We start from the raw sequence: 19,936 nt of genomic DNA on the forward strand, positions 1-19,936 counted from the left end.
AATTTGAATTATTTATTCATTTTTTTGGATAATTTTTTTCTTCTAAATGACAAGCAGCCTATTTATCTAGTTTGTAGATATGCATTTACAATAACATATAATGTTTTGTGTTGGTTTACAGCAATTACAGCAAGGAAGTGGGAAATGCATACTATGGAGAAGGCAGTGGTCCTATACATTATACATATCAGTATTGTATTGGAACTGAAACTTCGATATCTCAGTGCCTCTCTTCAACATCTCTATCGTGTGGTCATCACGAAGACATGGGGATCAAATGTGGCGCAGGTAATGCTGTGATGCCATGTATACGGCGGCTGTTTAATTCTCCACCTTCCTTACATTGTACACGTAGGTAAGATACTGTATGCAGGCTTATTTTGCGCCCCGGTAAGAACAATAACGAATGTAACGATATTAAAACAGGGCGAATAGTTTCCTGCATATAGTAATAAGATACCGTTTAAATGGACAACGAACTAAGTGTATGTAGTAGGATATATGTCTGACAAGAAATATTGTCTGCTATTCTTTTAAGCAATCTTGACAGGCGTTTGTGTGGTATAGGACATTTGTCGATATTAACGTGGATTAAAAGCGCATAATATTTCAGTGTTTTCACCTGTTTAAAATTTTCAAATTTGACAATTTGACCAAAAAAGTACGTTTTTAAATTTTTGAAAAGAAAGCCCAGAGGGATTCTTATTCATGACATAGATATTTTTGTGAACGAGCGCTCTAAACAATTGCGATACGTTGTTCTGTAACAACTTAGAGAAGGAAAATATCTTTAAAACTATATTTGACTTTATTGTTTATTTCGTTAGAAAGTACGTTACAATATGGAGGTGTCCCATATCATCCTCTGTGTTTTGCTAGCTGAGAAGTTCCTTGTTTATCTTGTGCTTTATTTTTTTGTAACGCATTCATTTAACTTGAGAATTTTAAAAAATGCACAAAACTTGCCTTAATATGCTACCATCTAATGTAATGTTCAACAAAGTTGGTTAGCACTAAAGTTATATTCTAAGAAAGTTGCTTTGATCATTTACATTTACAAGAGTGAGAACTCTTTCTTATAATTGGAAACGGTTTGACGGTCTTAACATGATGTGATTTTGATGATTTTCAGAATGCCCGGACTTTTCCTTCGGAGAAGAATGTATTCAATGTCAGTGTGTTCGTGCCAATACCCGTTTTTGTAATAAAACAACAGGGGAGTGCATATGCAAGAACAGTTATGAAGGACAAACATGTTCCTGTTTAAAAGGCAACCATACCTGTAATTTGCAAACGTCGATATGCGAAAGTGGAAAATGTTTCTGCAAACATGACAACAAGGCAGCCAATTCCTCTTGTTTCGGTATGTACATTGTATATATTTTACTTAGCTATTGATGTACACGGATTAGCAAAAATGTTTGCAAAGTGTTTTTTCATCTTCGTTTTAAGAAAGACTGAGATTAGTCCAGAACAATGGAACTAAAGTCCAGTATTATACAAACGGCAGTTGGAACTATCTTTGTTACGACAATTCTTGGGGAGCCTCCTATCTCTGTCAAAGATTGCATCTTCCGACGTAAGTTTATAACTTTAAGGAAAATAATTTTGTGCTTAATATTGACATCAAATAAGTTTGTGCTAAATATTGATATCAAATAGTTTTGAGCTAAATATTGACATCAATATTGAAATATTTTGAGTGACAATCACGCACAAGACTTGCTATTTTAATTTCAGGTATATTGCAAAGCTTGATTTTTCCCATACGACACAACAAGGTTACGAGTTTAAAATTGATGAAAACTGTAGATATTTAAACGTCTCCAACGCTGACTGCCTGGTTGTTGCGGAAACGCCAACTTATTGTAACATGGGCTTAGCGAATCTGCAATGCCTTCATGGTAAACAATGTTTTCAGACTTTTAAATAAGACTTAACTTGATCAGCAAATATGATAACTCTACAGGATTAACATTTTAATTTAGATTTCTTTTGCTTGATTGCAGCAATGGTCATGTAGTAAGAGACCTAATTAAGTGTGTTCAGATTATTCCCCTATTCCCCTCCCCCATCTCAAACAGAGTTGATCTCACACGAAAATAAATAGTTGGCGATGATTTGAATTTCGAAATATTTTTAGGTCACCTGAATTAATAAAAACACAAAGTTATGATCAGCAAAGAGACATCTACTGTGACGATGCTAGGGTCAGATTTCCTGTATGTGTTAGGGTTGGGCTTTACAAGTAACTTAATTAGAACGTTTATTCCCTTAAAATTTTCTTCACTACTTTTAGACATCCAGCAAACGAAATCAGCTCAGGATTCTTTTGTTAGTTAGGGTGGATCTCTATTGATAAGTGCAATAACTATGTAATTCTCTTCTAAAAGACTATCTTCTTTACTACTAAATATTCAACAGACAAACTAGGCAAATGATTATAATAAGCAAGAAAGTATTCATTATAATTGTGAAAATTGGTCCCAAAACAAGTGTTAATGGTGTTAAGGCGGGGCTCTATTAGTCTTATAGTGAACATGAAACAATTTTAAAAAAAATCTGCATTTTAAGTACTTGGTATTTAGCAGGCAGACTAAGTGTGTGCATATGATGAAGAAAGAAGTTTTCTCAAGTTCAATAAAACTCATGACACCTATAATTGTAATGTTATTGTGCTTGTGTGTTTGGGGAGCGGTCAATAGTCATAAAGTGAAATTGTATTTTACTTAAAATAAAATCGAAATTCCTCTCTCCAAATAATTGGCAAACCAGCAAGCTGACCAATTTTATCATAATAATAGGAAATAAGGCCTCTCTTAATAAAGAATATTTATTGCCCCTTAGTAAGTGGTTGAGATATCTGAAGGGAAAGGGGACTATTTGTCATATTGTAGATATACACCGGTTCTTAAAAATATTCTACTTCTGAGCATCTTGCAAAAAATGACTTCATAATGAAGTTATTCGAGGCCGAATAATAAAATTATTGATGCACTGGTGAGGGGTTCTGGTTTCAATGATTATGTAAGTAAAACATGCTATTACATAATCCAAAAATTAAAAAAGTGGTTGTTATAAGCTACTCATACCAATCCATGTTTTGACATGTCTTTGTATACGATATAAAACTCAAGTGGCCATTAAGACCTGGCCTCTTGCTATATTCTGAGATTTAAAACATAAACAAATATCTATCAAAAAATCATCATTTAAATTATACCAGGTTTCCTCAGAATGTTAATGCTGATTGGCAGATATTTCAGTTGAATAATTTTTAAAGTAGATGTAAAGAATATTTAATTTAACACAAAACGGTAACTAATATTTTCTTTTCATTAGTATTATGGTCGAATACTGTGAGATCATTAGAATTCATGGTAGCTTAATTTTCGTGGCATTCGTGAGTAGTCCTCCCCCACGAATTTACATGCTTGAAAAAAACAAATTCTGAAAGAGTTAGTTATCATACTGAAACTAAAAACGGACGCATCCACGAAATTACATCCCCACAAATTAGCAAAAAACCCAACAATCCACGAAAATTTGCCCCCACAAGTTCAAATGACTCTGCAGTATGGATTTAAGTTTCTTTTCGTGTGTCTGTTTTAGAATGCCCAGACTGGACACACTTCAGTGGATCAGAGTGTATAGAATGTTCTTGTAACATGCAAAACACAAAAAGCTGTGACAAAAAGACTGGCAAATGCCTGTGCAAAACAGGATATGAAGGTGATCTTTGTAACTGTCCGCTGAACACCTGTAACTCGGCCGTTTCGTTTTGCCAAAAAACCAACAACGGTATCACTTGTCTCTGCAAGCCTGGATATGAAAACCGCGGTTTTCCATGTAAAGGTACGGCACATGTCACTACTAATGAAACTTATCTAAATCGACAAATATTTAATCATTCGGACGTAAAGCTTACAATTTGTATGACATACGATAATAACGATATATTTACATATTGACGTATCTCAATCCTCCCATTTTGATTTCATTGCGTTATGTTTTAAATAGATATGATTTTATTAATTTAATCCTCACAGCAAGATCATTATTTCATAATTACACAACATTTATAAAGAAAATCCGTTTGAATTCAAGAAACAAACAAGTCTTTGGGGGAACTTTTTTCTCGTGCGGTAGGATTTTTAGACGAAAATGACTTAAACAGGCAATTTTATGAATTTTCAATGTACATTTCTTTTTATTATACTTTATTCATTATTCACATTTTTAACATCTGATAGATTTGTGACATGTTTTATAGGTTCCGTATGACTTGTACAATACTAAATTTTGAGAGAATGATAGACGGTTAGCATAAAATCATGCAAATATTTAGAAAATGTCTGAATTTTTTTAAACCTAGTTGCGAAAATTTTATCTTTGTAGCTGTATATCTAAAATTTGACATCACTGACCCACATGTTTTATAATGTCAAATTGATAGTTATAAATACGAATAAATTAAGTGCAAAAAGGTCACAAAAAATTATGTAGCTTCGTACAATTTTTTTTCCTAATCCCTCTATTCAGTGTGACCATTGAGGATCGCGGTACCTTAAATATCTGTTATTATAGAATTTATTAAATATACCTATTCCTACACAAAACACTAGAATGCCTATATTGTTTCTCTAATAACTATGCAATTAACTTAAAGGGACAACTTTTTGCTTGAAACATTCCTCAAATCAATGATAATTATCTTAGCAAAAACACCTTACTTTAAGAACGTACTGCCTTCAAATTGCAACTTAATTTTATATAATAGTAATAAATACTTCCAACAACCTATTGTTAGTTGCATATCGTCTATTCGTTTACCTGATATAGAAGCCTTTAAAACAACCTTCTTCTTGGTTTGCCATTTTTGTTACCTTTTTTATTTCAGGTATTTCATTACCAACGAGCAAACCAACAATTTTATAATTTCTTTTATGGTATGTTAGCTGGTATTAAGACGTTTTTAGCTGTTTTATAGATTCATTGCGACTGATACCATGGCTGGCCTTTGGAGGTTATAAGAGACTGGAGTTAAACGTTGATGGTGTATGGATGAATGTTAGCAGAAAGGAATATGACGAATCTGCTGATTTCGGAATTTGTCAGCGAATGGGATTGCCAACGTCAGTGACATTTCTGCAATAAGATTAGTACCGAACATTTGATACATATACATAGCAGTTTTATAGGGTCATGTATTAGTCTAAAAGACTAAAATGAATTTTTATTTTTTATTTTTATTATAACATTTTCAAAGTTTATGATAGTAAATTCAACTGCAGGCATTAGTATTGATATGTGAAAATAATATTTCTGCAATAAAATTAGTACCGAACTTTTGATACATATACATAGCAGTTTTATAGGTTCATGTATTAGTCTAAAAGACTAAAACGAAAAAGTCTTCTCTTTTATTATAACATTTTCAAATTTCATGATAGTAATTCAACTGCAGGCATTATTATTAATATGTGAAACTAAATTCATCAATCAAATATCACTTGCTTTGAAATTTCTGTAACTTTAATTTTTTTAATATAATTATTTACTAGTAATCTGCCTGACACTATATACAAGTTTTACCTTAAAAAGAGTCTTTCCTTTTATACCACTGCTCTGAAGGATCCTTTACCTTTATGTGTTTGTCTGTCTGTATCTCTGTGTGTCCGTTTGTCCGTAAAAAAAATTCTGTCGAATATTTCTTAAAGCTATTAATCACAAATGCTTGCAATTTTAATTTTTGTCTAGGTATGCCTTATTGCGGGATTCATTTTGTACCAATCAGACGTCAACTTCCTGTTGAAGGACGACTTTGTTTATTTTTAGATTAGATTTAGATTAAATTTTTGAGCAAATTTCGTCTAAGACTTTTCAGCAACTAATCATCGCAGTTAGTTGAAATTTTAACACATTCTCTATTTAGGCATGCCTCATAATGGGATTTATTTTCAACAAATTCATGTCAACTGCTTTTGTTCTATACTCTCCAATTTGCTTTCTAGTCAAATATTTGTGGATCTTCCAGCCACATTGTTAATGTTTATTTGTTCTATAACTTTTTGTGTCATTTTTAAACAAATGACAATATTTTCACAATCACGAGGTTTTACTGTCTTTTTTTTACCTCGACAAGCAAATGGATAAAAACGAACGTCAACGTTGCCATGAGAGTTAAGAAGTGGTTTTTAACATAAACAAATTTAAGTCAACTTTATACTGATTGCTTATTTTGTATATTCACATCATAGCGGGGGGGGGGGGGGGGAAACTTTAGTGAGCATTGCCTCACTTGGCTCACAGATGTCTTGTTTACAAAATAATCCTGTCCCAGCATACATACATTCATTTAAGTAAGAATTACGGCGTATAGAAATAAGCTGGTTACTGTAATGTAATATATGATAAATATTACTTAAATGTTTCAGGTTCATTACCAATTCGTCTGTGATTCAAATCCCTTCTGACTTGGATAACATTGGCTCGGTCTGTATGACTAAAGCATTTTCCTACTTGACTCTGAATTATACCGAATGCCAATTAAAAAACATAGAAGACAGTCAGATGCCCTCCTACTATTCTCCAAGATATGGATTACAAATGGTTACATGTCTTGAAGGTAAGAGGAAACGTTTAAATGCGAACCGTATATACATGTTTGTTACCATGCATTGTTATTGTTACCTATTAAGTGTAGGGAAAATTGAAAAAGGATATAAGAATAATGGAGATGTTCAGAAAAAGGAACTCTTTATTCTCCGTTAAATGTCAATATAATTGTACATATACTTTCATGTACATAAATTGTATCTAGTTGATTGACAAATATTAAAATTCATGTTTTCTTCTAAATGATGAAATCACGGTCTCCTGTATAGCAGTGATAACAATTACATGACAACAGGTTATAATACCCCAAAATATATTGAATGTACAAAATGAATATGCAGCAACGGCCGTCCATAGTTTATGTGAGGTTTACAAATGTTTGAAAGGGAGAATATATTAATACTAATGTTATACATGTAATTTGAATAGTTTAAAACTTAATGTACTTCATAAAATGTTTGCTATTTTATAGACTTGGCATTCTAGTTAGCCTTAACAGTCCTTTATATTCAATGACTGGTTTTGGGGGGCAGCGATTTTTAAAACTAAAAATTGTAGATTCCTATGTTCAAGATGTTAAATGTTATTTCTCAATCACACAATTCCAGTCCCGAAAGTTATATTTTAAAGCGACTAGGGGCAACTATAGAAAAAAAACCTCAACCAAAAAGAACCTTCTTGAGGATCTTTAATTTACAATAAGCCTTCTTATCTATATGTCGTTTGAACCACACATTATGAATTACATAAGCTCTGTAAATTAAAAAAAAAAACATGCAAATATATTTATCTTTTGAAACAAAAACATTTAAATTATCATTGACAAATACATATGATTTGTTTAGTACTGTAAAGAGAAAATTGTTTCATATCTCTATTCTGTGTTTATTCGATTTAATATACAGTAAAACACGGTTATAGCGAACACGCTTATAATGAATTGACGCTTACAGCGAAGTGAATTTCATTCCCCAAGTCTCTATTTCATGTTGTAAACTTGACAGATATAAGGAATTACGCTTATAACGAAGTTAAATTGGCCGTCCCTGGGCCTTCGTTATAAGCGTGTTTTACTGTATTTTTTATTCTATTCATTGTATAAGAATTGAATTTATGAAAACGCATTTGAGACTCATTTCTTTTAAATAGTCGATGGTTTCAGATTAATGATATTCACGCAAGACAAATTTCAAACTCATAACAGTAAGGTTCAGTTCAGATTTGTTTCGCTAAAAACATAGAATGGTTCCTGAGGTGCTTGGACACCCCGCTCCCGTATTTACATATAATCTATACTACTATATTAAAATAATAGACTCGAATTTTTGAGCTTTAATACCGATAAATCGGAAGAGTAATGTCTTCTGTTTTATGTATTTTAAACATCATTGGTACTTGAAGAATACCAATTCGTGTTTACTTTTTCTCAATCAAGCTTTGTTAATTAATAATCAACTAAAATTCATCAAAAATTTCCGGAAATCATCTGAATTTTTTGGATTTTACAACCTTGCGCATGCGCATTACATTCAAGCTAAATCACGGGAGCCTCTTTATTTTATGTTTCCACAATATCACATTTGCATGGATAAACTTGGAAACGATAAAACAAATGCGTTTAAATTTTCATTGAAATTTTTTTTCTGTTCATCAAAAAAAAATACGGGAGATAATTCTAACACAGTGCATTTACTATAAAAAAAAATCCCGAGAGTTTCGAATGTCAACATGGTGTGTAAAAAACGTTGTTGAAATATGTTGAATTCTGCAATTATAGAATTAAACTTTTCGATGAAAGGTATATACAGCTTTAAAATCGTTTGTTGTGAACAATTTGACTGTTATTATCAACGCAACTTTATTTATTTTCTCCAAAATCGTTTTTGAGCGTTTCTGCAATTTTTTGCTACATTACGGGTATATAGGAGGCATTTTAACTGTGGTGAAGGCCTTTCCCGATACACAGTTAGATAATTCCAACTCAGCAGTGTGTAGTGAAATTAATAGATTATTGTAGGCTAAAAGTTTGGTTATGCAAATGTCAACAATATACGGTGTTTCGATGTATATATTTTGTAAATGCTCGATATCATATGCAATGTCAACACGTGCACGCACGGGTCAAAGTCTAGTATCATTTTAAAGGTCAATAAAGTATATGGGATAAAGATAAACAATGTAATCAAGTTTTGTAATTCATACACAATTTCTTAATGTGGCATAGTAATGAAAGTCATAATTTAACAAATTTACCTTTTTTTGAAAAAGGTTTACTCGGGTTTGACTTTGAAATTACTTCTGAGATCAACTGTACGCACTGAAGTTTGAGGCAGCCCCGTCTTTGATCTTACCATTCTACTGCCTGTAATTCTTACCTCTGGTATATTACGAATACACAGTTAGCGTCTGCTCTCAAGAGTATACTTCTGACCGGGTTTATTCTCTGTTTCCACTCTGGGTTTAATTTAGGTTTACTCTGGGTTTACTTTGGGTCCACTTTAGTAAACCCGGAGTAAATCCAGAGTAAACCCAGAAATTAAACGTAGGGTTAAGTTGAGGTTTACTTTCTGTTAGGTTGGGTCTGATCGCTAATGTAAGGAGCAATAACGTTCACTTCTTTGAACACTGTTCCATCCTTCTACTTCTACAATGCATTTAAATATTAAAGCCATGAATTCAGCATTTTATCTTTATCAAAAAGAATGGGTACATACTTATACGTAATGTTTTTAACTGCTATCAATAATGTTGGCACATAATGAGCTATGCTAGTAAATATGATAAATACAGAGGAAATCTTCTAGTTTCACCGTATACCATGTAACTTGGTGCACTATTTTTAATCAAATATGTATTTTAAAGGGGCATGGTCACGATTTTGATCAAATTCTATTTTTCTGTTTTTATTATTTACAATGCTTTAGATATACATTTCAAATGATGAAATGGAATTTGAGAGTCAGTCATTAGTTTATAAGCAAGATACAGAGCTCACAATTCTTTGTTATGTAAACAAGGCTCGTGCCCTGGTTTTGTTAACACAGGTTCAATATACTAGTAAGCTGATTTGTCTATCTTCATATTCATCTTTAGCATAAATAAACAGTTCATAACGTGTTACACATTAATTTAATGTCTAAAATTGGGCTTTTCACTTCCACATTCAAAATGTAAACAAAAGCATAGTTAAGAATTGTGAGCTCTGTAACTCGCTTGTAACTCAACGAATGACACTCAAATTTTGGTTGCATATTAAAAATGCCCTACTTAAGCACTGTAAACATTAGATTCGGAAAAATAATTTTGGACAAAAATCGTGACCATGCCCCTTTAAGTATCTTAAATTAACACATTCAATAATGTCAATATTCTAATACCCCAGACTTCACATGTGTTCTGTGAAACTGGCACAGCAACTCCATCAAATAGATGTAATTGACAATCAAAAGGTAAATCGAATGCCCTTTTGTCCTAATAACTCCGAACATGGATTTTAATGCTTGCCCACTTAGTCGTTTTTTGCATTTAAAAAATGAACCTAATCTTAAGCACCACACTAAGATAACTAAAATGTTCAACTATTTCAATAGCTAAACCCTCATATATAAAACATATTCTGGTTGTCGACCTTTGGAACAACAATTTTTGTTTTACTAATATTCAGACATAGCTATAAAAGAATGGTAGAGTGATTTGATATCTTGTTTAAGCACAAGCTGGTTAAAAAACGAGAGAATGAAACGAAATATCGCATGTTTGTATTCACTTTACATGTATATAAGGGGAGATACATTGTTTTTATCTTTTTCCCTCCTTATTAATATTCTTCTCAATCTTCGTTATCCAAATTTTTCCCGGACTTGACTTTAAACATAGATAGTTGAGATGAAGTGCACGCAACCCACAATTTTGACTTTGACCCATTCAGTATCTCAATGTCAATCATTTGCTGAAAAACATCTTTTGACCTAAGAATAGAAGTCCTTAAACATACAGACTTTAAACCTGTATAATAGTTAGAGGGAAACAGCTTTAGGCTAGCTTTTTCTCACCAATTGTTTGACATTGACCCAATATTTTAATTTCAAAGATAAAATATAAAAAAAAACAACTTTATAATGAACAATAATATTACACGAGATGTACTGTCCCTTAATTCTTGACCATTTTCTTATTTCAAGGTCACATGAAGGGGGAAAAGTCAAATTTTTGCCAGAAAATAACTTTATATAATACTATCTAAAACATTGATAGATAGTACAAAGAAAAAACCCTGAAATCTTCCAAAATAATTAAACTCATATATATCATGGCCAATCATTGTCTGTAAAATTGTCCAAGTCATGACATGAAAATCCCTTAAGACAAAGAATTCAAACATGTACCATATAAATAGATTATATAAAACATAGCTTAACTCGACCAAAACCCTACCAAAAATATTTTACCCTAACTTATTTCTCAAATATTCAAGATCAAATGAACAAAAAATATTCTTGGAATTAACCTGAACACACCAATATGACATTTTAGACTGGTTAACAAAATACTTTTAATCAATTAAATATGACATTTCACAAAGCAGCTTTGAAGGGCAAACAGGTAGTTTTTTTGGTAAAGAAACACACACATAAAAACCCCACACAATACCCACTAAGCTTTATGCTGCGTAACAATTTCCTTTGTAAACATCGTTAAATCATTTACAATTTATTTAATGATTCTTTGGAATGTTTAGATTGTCCCGACATGATGATGTACAACAAAAGCATCTCAAGCTGCGTGCCCTGTCGCTGTAACCCCAACAATACATTGTCCTGTAACCAGACCACGGGGGCGTGTACCTGTAAGGCGGGGTTTGATGGACCATCATGTGACTGTGTGACGGCACAACACAGCTGTAACCACACGGTATCTTACTGCTCCTTTCACGAGGCCACTCCTGTCTGTGTTTGTCGACCAGGATTCTATGGAAAACAATTAGGCTGTTTTGGTAAGAATTTTATGAAGATGCAGAAATATCTAGTCCAATTGTAATAAAAGTCAAATTGCTTGATAAATGTAAACTCACTTTTACACCATTGTGGTATCAATGGTTATTAAAAGAAGATGGGTGAAAAAGGCGTATAAACTGCCTATATGAGGATACGATTCTATAAAATTAAAATAGCAACAAATCTCATTATTTCTTTCTAAATTATTGAAAACAATGTATATTTACCATAACATCGATTTATAACCATTAAATATTTTAAGTATTTAGAATAGGTTGGTTTAAACTGGCGTATGCGTGTCAAAACTCCCAAATAGTGTCATTTTTAGAACTTCAATGCCTTTTCTTTTATAGAGTGAGTCTAATCTCAATGTTTTTTTCATAATCTATGCAAGGTTTAAAGGAAATCAAACCGATTTCAATCAACGAAAACGTGGAGAGATGACCCACTATACTTTAAGAATGTCATTTTGTATAGCAACAATTGAACGTTTTAGAATAATAATACAAGTATGTAAATTCGTTGTTGAAGTCGCATATAGCATTTAACAATATAGTTTGATGTGACTGAAATGGTTCATTGGTTAGAGCACTAGAAATTAGGTTACATTATAGAGCTAAGGATTTTAGGTTGTGTGTTCGATACCACCGAAACTTTAATATTTATTTTTTTCCCTATCGTTTGTTAAAATATTCAAATCTTAATATTATTAGAAATTACTCTTTTGTAAACTTGTATTATAACATAATCAAGTATATTTAGATGGAAAAAGTTAAATCTGAAATGTACGACTAAACCAAGTGAAGTGATACTATGATCAAACAGCTTTATGCTTTAAGTGTATAAATATAGGCATTTTCGCTATTTTGTTCCCCCATCTTCTTTACAAAAAGCACCCATTGTAATATATATATATATATATATATATATATATATATATATATATATATATATATAAGCTGCCAGATTTGTAAATAATATGTCAAATAACTTGTATTATAACATAATCAAGTATATGTAGATGGAAAAAGTTAAATCTGAAATGTACGACTAAACCAAGTGAAGTAATACTGTGATCAAACAGCTTCGTGCTTTAAGTGTATGAATATTTTAAAGAATTTCTGACTTTTTCAAACCTACGATCAATATAAAATGTTTGAATTGAACTGAAAACTACAAACGAGTTTTTTTATATTTATATTTTACAAATAGATATTCTACAGCTACATAATGTTTTATTGCAGAAAACTTGCGATTTATAAGAGACACAGGTGTTTTGGAGATGTATCACAATAACAAATGGATGCTAGTATCTACTGGATATAGTTGGGCGGACATCTACACGAAAATTATTTGTAGACAACTTGGATTACCAACGTATGTGTTCTCTATTAATAATTTTTTTTTACAAAACTAGTGTAATTGTTGTGATTGATACAGCTTACCAACAATGCATATTTTTCCTTTCATTATTGAAGAACTTTTTTATTGTGAAACTTTTACTAGGTATTGATTTCGTTTTTGATTTTAGGAGGACAAACTATCTCATATTACTCACCAATCGTATAAATCAGAGGTTTTATAGTTTTATCGCGTTTTGTCAGTACTTTCCCAACTTTGTTTTCCAGACTTTTTACGTAATTTTAAAGCGAATTGATTTTAAACTTTTCGTGTAGCTTCATTATGATGCCATGCAAATAAAGTACGAATAATTTTACTTTTAATCAACAGTTAGAGCTAGGGCTAGGGTTAGGGTTAGGTTCAGGGTTAGGGTGAGTGCAGCGCACGAAATGAAAACAAGCCCCTTGCACAAGCGTACCGGTACAGGGAAACGTTGTTATTTTCGATTGTAACTTATTAAAGATCAGCTTAAAGTAAGGTTTTAATACTATATTTACATTTACCATATTTTTGACATTAAAGTGTGTGGAAAGTAGTAGTTATTCTATAATTCAACATCTCACAGGATGACAATTACAATGTATTTAAATAATAACACTTTAAGGTAGCTCCATACTCGTAATATTCTCTGAGGAAAGTTGAAAAACTGAACTGATTTCGACTTAATAGACTTAAATGTCATCAATTGTTAGAAAAAATATACATGTCTTCACACTTTTTGAGATGCCAGATAAACATAAACTAAAGCATATTTTAGCATTAGAAAAATGTATTTTTTTTTTGTTAAAAGTAAAATCTTGTAGGCAGAAATTTGTTTTTCTTCTTTAATTTTAATGTCAACTTTATCAGAAAGCTAAAATTACAAAAATATTTTTAAATTAATCGTTGGAATAAGAAAAAATATAGCATTTAGACATACAACTGAGAGAAAAGTCAGAAAAAGAGTTATTTCCCCTTTGCATAGATAAAATATATAAAATTTTGAAATTCAGTATAAAATTAAGTGCGAAATTATCTTGAACCTACCAATAATTCCAATTACATCCATGTGATTATATTCACATAAAATAAATAAAACTATCTTGCACAATTTTTAAAGAATTCAGTTTTACAAAAAAGTGTGACGTCACAGAACACTGGATCTACTTTAAGTACAATAAAGGAAAATTTTAATCAAGATATATAATGTATGTATGACACTCTAGGTTTATTTAAGATACATATAATGTAAAGAATATATATATATGTATATGCATTTGTTGGCTTGTACATTCTTAGGTTAAGACTTTATGTATGCAAGATGAGCCGTTACAGAGTGAAGTGAAAGTTTCCAGTATTTATGAAAATTAAATTAGAATCATTTTCTAATTTGTAGATTTTATGTTGCTCATGAATCAAAGACTCGATATTCTACGGGCATGCTGTACTCGGACTTTTCCTCAAAGTCAAGGATAACATCTGTTTATTGTACAGGAAATGAAACAGAACTCTCACAGTGCGATTTCAGCACTTCTTCCTACATTTCATCGTATGCAAAGTTTCCAATCATTGAGTGCAGATCTGGTAAATTTTGACACATGTAATGAAGTTCTATCTCCCTCTCATATATATATATATATATATATATATATATATATATATATATATATATATATATATATATATATATAAGGAACAAACATAACAATGGCTCTCAAATTGACATATACCTGCCCGTAGTGAATACTTTATTGGAGCTCCACCTCCGTCCCGGCCGGAACTTGAACTTACGACCTCTGAAACCCACTCTCCTAGCAGTGAGCGGCCAGCTCGCTAACCACTCGGTCATCTAGGCAAGTCAAAAATGTTGCTTTTGATGATGAACGGAATCTAGAGCGCTGGTTGCTCACTACACGGTCTTTTGAGATACAGGTGGAGTACAGTTAAATGACAATTTGATTCCAATCCTTTCAAATTGTCGTTTAACTGTATTCCATCTGTATTTTAAAGTAAAAAATTATTGATAAAACAACTGAATTAAAAGTAACAGATATTAACATAAATAAATGTTTTGCTTGAATGATAAGAGACATATTTTTAAAAGTTCATATATAAAACTACTAGTAAATAAGCAAAATATTTCTATCCTTAAACCCCTTCAAAATATTTCAAATTGAACATACAATATAATGACTTTAACTTGATACATGTACCTTACGTAGATTGTCCAAAGTTTCGCTTTGGACCCACATGCGAGCTATCCGACTGCAACCAGCAGACGTCGTCTGACTGTAATAAAACTACAGGACAATGTTACTGTTTGCAAGGTTATTCAGGTGAAACTTGCGATTGTGAAGATGGAGTTCATTATTGCAACTCTACGTTTGCTTTTTGTGGAGAACCAACAGCAACATGTTACTGCAGGGACCAATACAATAGACAAAACCTTAATTGCCAAGGTACAGCTAATTGAATCATGTAGTTGTTTATTATATTTCTGGTATTATTTTTTGATCATTTTTCATAAGATGATTGCAGACAAGTAGATTTCATCGTATAAATATAAGTTATTTTTGTCTTTCAGACATTTACAGGAGAAAGCACAATATTTTGTATATCATTCAATCACAAAGAAAATAATTTTGTCAAAAATACACTTGCAAAGAATATGTCACTTTTGACTGTTATACATTAACAAAGAACAAAAGTCATTTAGGATATCATACCTTTACAAAGAGAAGACGTCTCTTTTGTCTTTCTAACATATGCTAAGAGTAATATAGTCATTTTTTTATGCATTTACGAAAAAGCACGATAAGTTTGTCAATCATGCATTATCCATCATGCAAAATACAAGTTATTTTGTGTGTCATACATTTACAAAAAATACTTACATTTTTTGTCTACATCATCATTCGTCTTAAAAAAAATAAGAAATGTATTCATAAAAAATTTAATCTTAAAGGAATTCTCTTTTACAGATTCGCTTAAGTTTTATCATAATGAAACTGGAACCGAAGGACTTCTTCTACTCTACAGGAATAGGACTTGGAACACGTTTTGTGATGATTTTTTTCGCTCTGTGGAAGCGGTTGTAGCTTGTAGACAGCTCCATCTACCATCGTAAGACAAATATGCAACTGCATCCTATGTGCATTCCAGTTTTTCACGCTATGCAAGCAAATATTCTAAATGAATTCAGTAAATTCGTCGGAATTTAACAATTTTCCCTAGCGACTTTCAATCCTAATTTCATAAAGCTATTCTAAAAATGCCCGAAGGATTATGTTTACTCAGAGGTGCAAAAAGTCCACTATTAAGAATAAAAACTACCAATTGGACAATGAAGTCCTACTCTAGTAGTGTTATTCTTCACTTTCAAATAACTAGATGTCCGACCCACTTTTTTATGCTAGTGGTCTCTGAACGTTCATTAAAAAGGTGCAATTTATTCCCAAACCTTAACCACAAGCTTCTTTTTCCTAAAACTGTTACAAATTATGAAAAGTTTAAAGGAAAACAGTAAAATATGGACAACTTTACTACTTATACATTTCATAAATTTTTTTTTACATTAAATTTGTTTCGAATTTCCTCGATCAGTTTTCTAGCATCAACAATATTTTTATTGAATTTAACTAAATACCGACTATTAATAGCTCAAAACCATCAGCTGTCAGAAACTACTAATACTGTTTTTATTTTGTTGGTATTTATATGATTCAAGGGCAATGATACATTTTTGGAGATACGCTATTTTGATTTGCTTTCGTGCATTATTTTAAAAAGATTATTTCCTATTGCATGTTTGAAAGTTATTAGAAATGTTCACGAGATAATACAAACATAACGTATGTAAAATAAATGACAAATAAATGACAAAAACATAGAATCTCAACTTTTGCGAAGTTTCTATTTTGGTAGAAAAATAAACCAATAGAAAAGAAAAAAAATTATTTTGAATTTACTCAAAAATTTTTATCGACTAGTTTCATTTGTAACTAAACAGCAAACATTTACCTAGTTTTAACTAACGATTATCTTAACTTAACTTTATTAAGATTAGACTTAGATTAAGATTAAGATTTACTTAATTATAATTTTCAGGAATACTGTGGAGTCATTTGAATTCGTGGGGGCAAATTTTTGTGTATTTTGTTTTTTTTTTGCTTATTTGTGGGGATGTAATTTCGTGTATGTGTCGGTTTGTACTTTAAGTAAGATAACTAATTCTTTCAGAGGATGTAAATTCGTGTGGGAGCTTTACCCACAAATACCACGAAAATTGAGCCACTACGAATTCTAATGATTTAGCAGCAATGCGTTTACCTTTAATTTATTAGTGGATGCAAAGCTGATGTAAAGAATAAGCGAGGTTTACACTAGTTTCGTTTATAACCTATTCTAAGAACAATGATTTGCCTTATTTCATGGCATTTTTGCCTATAATAATGTTTTTGGCTTACCCGAGGTTCAGGCTTAACTGAGCTTATCTGATAAAAATTTGTCCGTTGTCTGTCATCGTCGTTTTTGTCGTAAACTTTTCACAATTTAATCTTCTTCTCCAGAACCACTGGGTCAATTTCAATGAAATTAATCACATGGTATACTTGGTGAAGGGACTAATTTTTACAAAGGAATTTATACATAGAAAAAAATCTTTAAAAACCGTCATCTCAAAAACCGATTAGCTGAAAAATCTGTAATTTTCGTGGAAGAATTTTCAGGTGATGTAGATTCTAGTATGTTGAAATCACTATCCCTGAGTGTAGGATGGGGCTACAGTGCAGGTCATTTTGACAAAGAAATATATAGAGAGAAGTTTTTTCTCAAAAGCCATTACGTGGAGAAAATTTCAAGTTTTTCATTAACAAAATATCCTCCACCACTAAAGTGTCTAGATTTTTTGTATTTGATATCTAAAGACGGCCCAGAAATTTCGTGATCAATTTTGTTTATAGTTGCTGAGTTGAGCAACATGACTCCCAGCTGGGTCTCTTGTAATTAATGAGTACTTTATTCTAGGCGGTATGTCACCTTAAGGGCAGTTTCAGACTCGCAACGTGTGGATTCTTCAGTAGCTATCATCTACAACACAGATTGTAACGGAACAGAAACCAGTTTATCTGAATGCAGACTAAGTAGTTATGGCGGATACTGTTCTCACAGTGAAGACATTTACATTCAATGTTTCCCAAGTATGCCATTTATTTAGAACATGGAAACCGTTAAGTTTTCAATGAAAATTACTTACTCAAACGTATTGATTATAAATACTCACAGAGCACCGATAATAAATAATTGAAAAGCAAAAATTATTTGCCACCTCCATAAAAAAGAAAAACCCAAACAATATAAAAAGAAATCGTCTTTTGAGTCTATAGATTTTAGAATTAATTAGCTGTATTTAATTGTATAATCTGCAAAAATACATATATACAGTAAATATATTTCAGTTCATTAGGTGTACAAATTTTTTATATGACAAATGAAAATGCAGTCGCTCGCACCGGAAGTAGTGTTTGACCATGCACTTTTTAGATTATTATATTCTCAAGGTTAAATACATATTTACAGCCTTGAAAATTCGTATTTTTGACGACGTTTATCAGTTTTTTCTCAGATGTTTCCCCTCCTAGTAAACAACAGACACTAAATCAACAATGTTCAGACATTGATCGAACATTTGTAAAAATTATATATTCAAAGTAGTTCTGCTATTTCTTATTTTGGTAAGCAGCTCCTACTTAATTAAATACACAATTTTTTTAAACGGGGAACAAATCCGCTAATTATAGAAATATAAAATTTTACTAATTTAATATACACATACAAGATGAAATTATAATTTCAAGCTTTAGCTTGTGTCTCCATGTTCAATTAAGAAAACAAAAGTATACAAAAAACATTTTGATTATTCATCTATTCTTTCCAATATTGCTTAAAATTAATAGAGCAAAATCAATATTGCTTCGAATCATTAATTTAAATGACTTTGATATATCGATGCAAAAAAGTTATGGCTGTTCATATGGTCAAACCTTGATAATTTGAATGCCCATTTTCGACACGTTATCATTACAGATTGTCCAAACTTTACTTTTGGACCAAACTGTGAAAACCCTTGCACGTGTAACAAGACTACCAGTATGTCGTGTGATGAAGATACCGGGCAGTGTTATTGCAAAGCAGGGTTTTTCGGTGAACTATGCTCCTGTAAAAACGGTGTGCATACTTGTAACGAGACGATATCGTTCTGTGACACGAGTTATAACGGGACAGCAATCTGCCTGTGCAAGCCTGGCTACTCAGAGTCCGAATACCAGAAAGAGGGATGTTTAAGTAAGAATTTATGTAACAGATAAATAGATAGGTAGATAGATGGATAGGTGGGAGGTATACAATAAACTTGTTTTTATAACTGGATGCTAAAATATTTGGAAAAACTAAGGGTTGTCTTTTTACCTGATGTTATACATCCGATTTTTGTTTTTTCCCCATCTCGGAAAAACTCGAGAATTTAGACATTTTACCATTCAAATGATATTCTAAATCTACATTTATTCTAAATAAAAAATTAAGTGACTATTTTATTTAAAAATGTTGCAACAATCTATTCTAATAAATCGAGGAAGTTGTTGAATCATGGTTTGGATTGTTATAAGTTCTGTGTCATTAAAATTTGTTCAAAGCAGATATGATATTTATAAAAAAAATTAAGAATGACATAACGTTCGATATTTTTTGTTTCGTTATTGAATAAGGCTCAAACAGAAATTGAATTAGAGCAAACCTAAGGAAAATCGGACTAACTTATGCAGCTTTTGTTTTTAGCTTAAATATTTTAAGCAGTACTATAACATCAAAAGTCAAGCATTTATATGTTTATCAATATAATTTTTCATATTTTCTATTTCTTTTATCTCATTAAATCAATAAGACAA

At 31.5% G+C, this 19,936-nt stretch overlaps 1 protein-coding gene across 2 annotated transcripts in view; it reads left to right on the forward strand.

The window, feature by feature from the left end:
* Positions 1 to 19,936, forward strand: part of LOC105319839 (uncharacterized) — a 92,057-nt gene that overhangs the window by 11,654 nt on the left and 60,467 nt on the right. For both annotated transcript variants that reach the window (XR_010714370.1, XM_034454962.2), the window contains exons 9-22: positions 122 to 288; positions 1,133 to 1,363; positions 1,453 to 1,579; positions 1,741 to 1,904; positions 3,613 to 3,855; positions 4,991 to 5,135; positions 6,438 to 6,628; positions 11,357 to 11,611; positions 12,857 to 12,989; positions 14,389 to 14,576; positions 15,215 to 15,451; positions 15,974 to 16,115; positions 18,018 to 18,190; positions 19,077 to 19,334. Coding sequence is in view for 1 of the 2 variants with exons in the window: in XM_034454962.2 (XP_034310853.1) it covers positions 122 to 288; positions 1,133 to 1,363; positions 1,453 to 1,579; positions 1,741 to 1,904; positions 3,613 to 3,855; positions 4,991 to 5,135; positions 6,438 to 6,628; positions 11,357 to 11,611; positions 12,857 to 12,989; positions 14,389 to 14,576; positions 15,215 to 15,451; positions 15,974 to 16,115; positions 18,018 to 18,190; positions 19,077 to 19,334 (2,654 nt within the window). In the remaining variant the exon portion in view is untranslated. The remainder of the gene's footprint in view (positions 1 to 121; positions 289 to 1,132; positions 1,364 to 1,452; positions 1,580 to 1,740; positions 1,905 to 3,612; positions 3,856 to 4,990; positions 5,136 to 6,437; positions 6,629 to 11,356; positions 11,612 to 12,856; positions 12,990 to 14,388; positions 14,577 to 15,214; positions 15,452 to 15,973; positions 16,116 to 18,017; positions 18,191 to 19,076; positions 19,335 to 19,936) is intronic.

This window comes from Magallana gigas, chromosome 5 (genome assembly GCF_963853765.1).
Source record: "Magallana gigas chromosome 5, xbMagGiga1.1, whole genome shotgun sequence".
In the NCBI taxonomy this organism is placed as follows: Eukaryota; Metazoa; Mollusca; class Bivalvia; order Ostreida; family Ostreidae; genus Magallana; species Magallana gigas.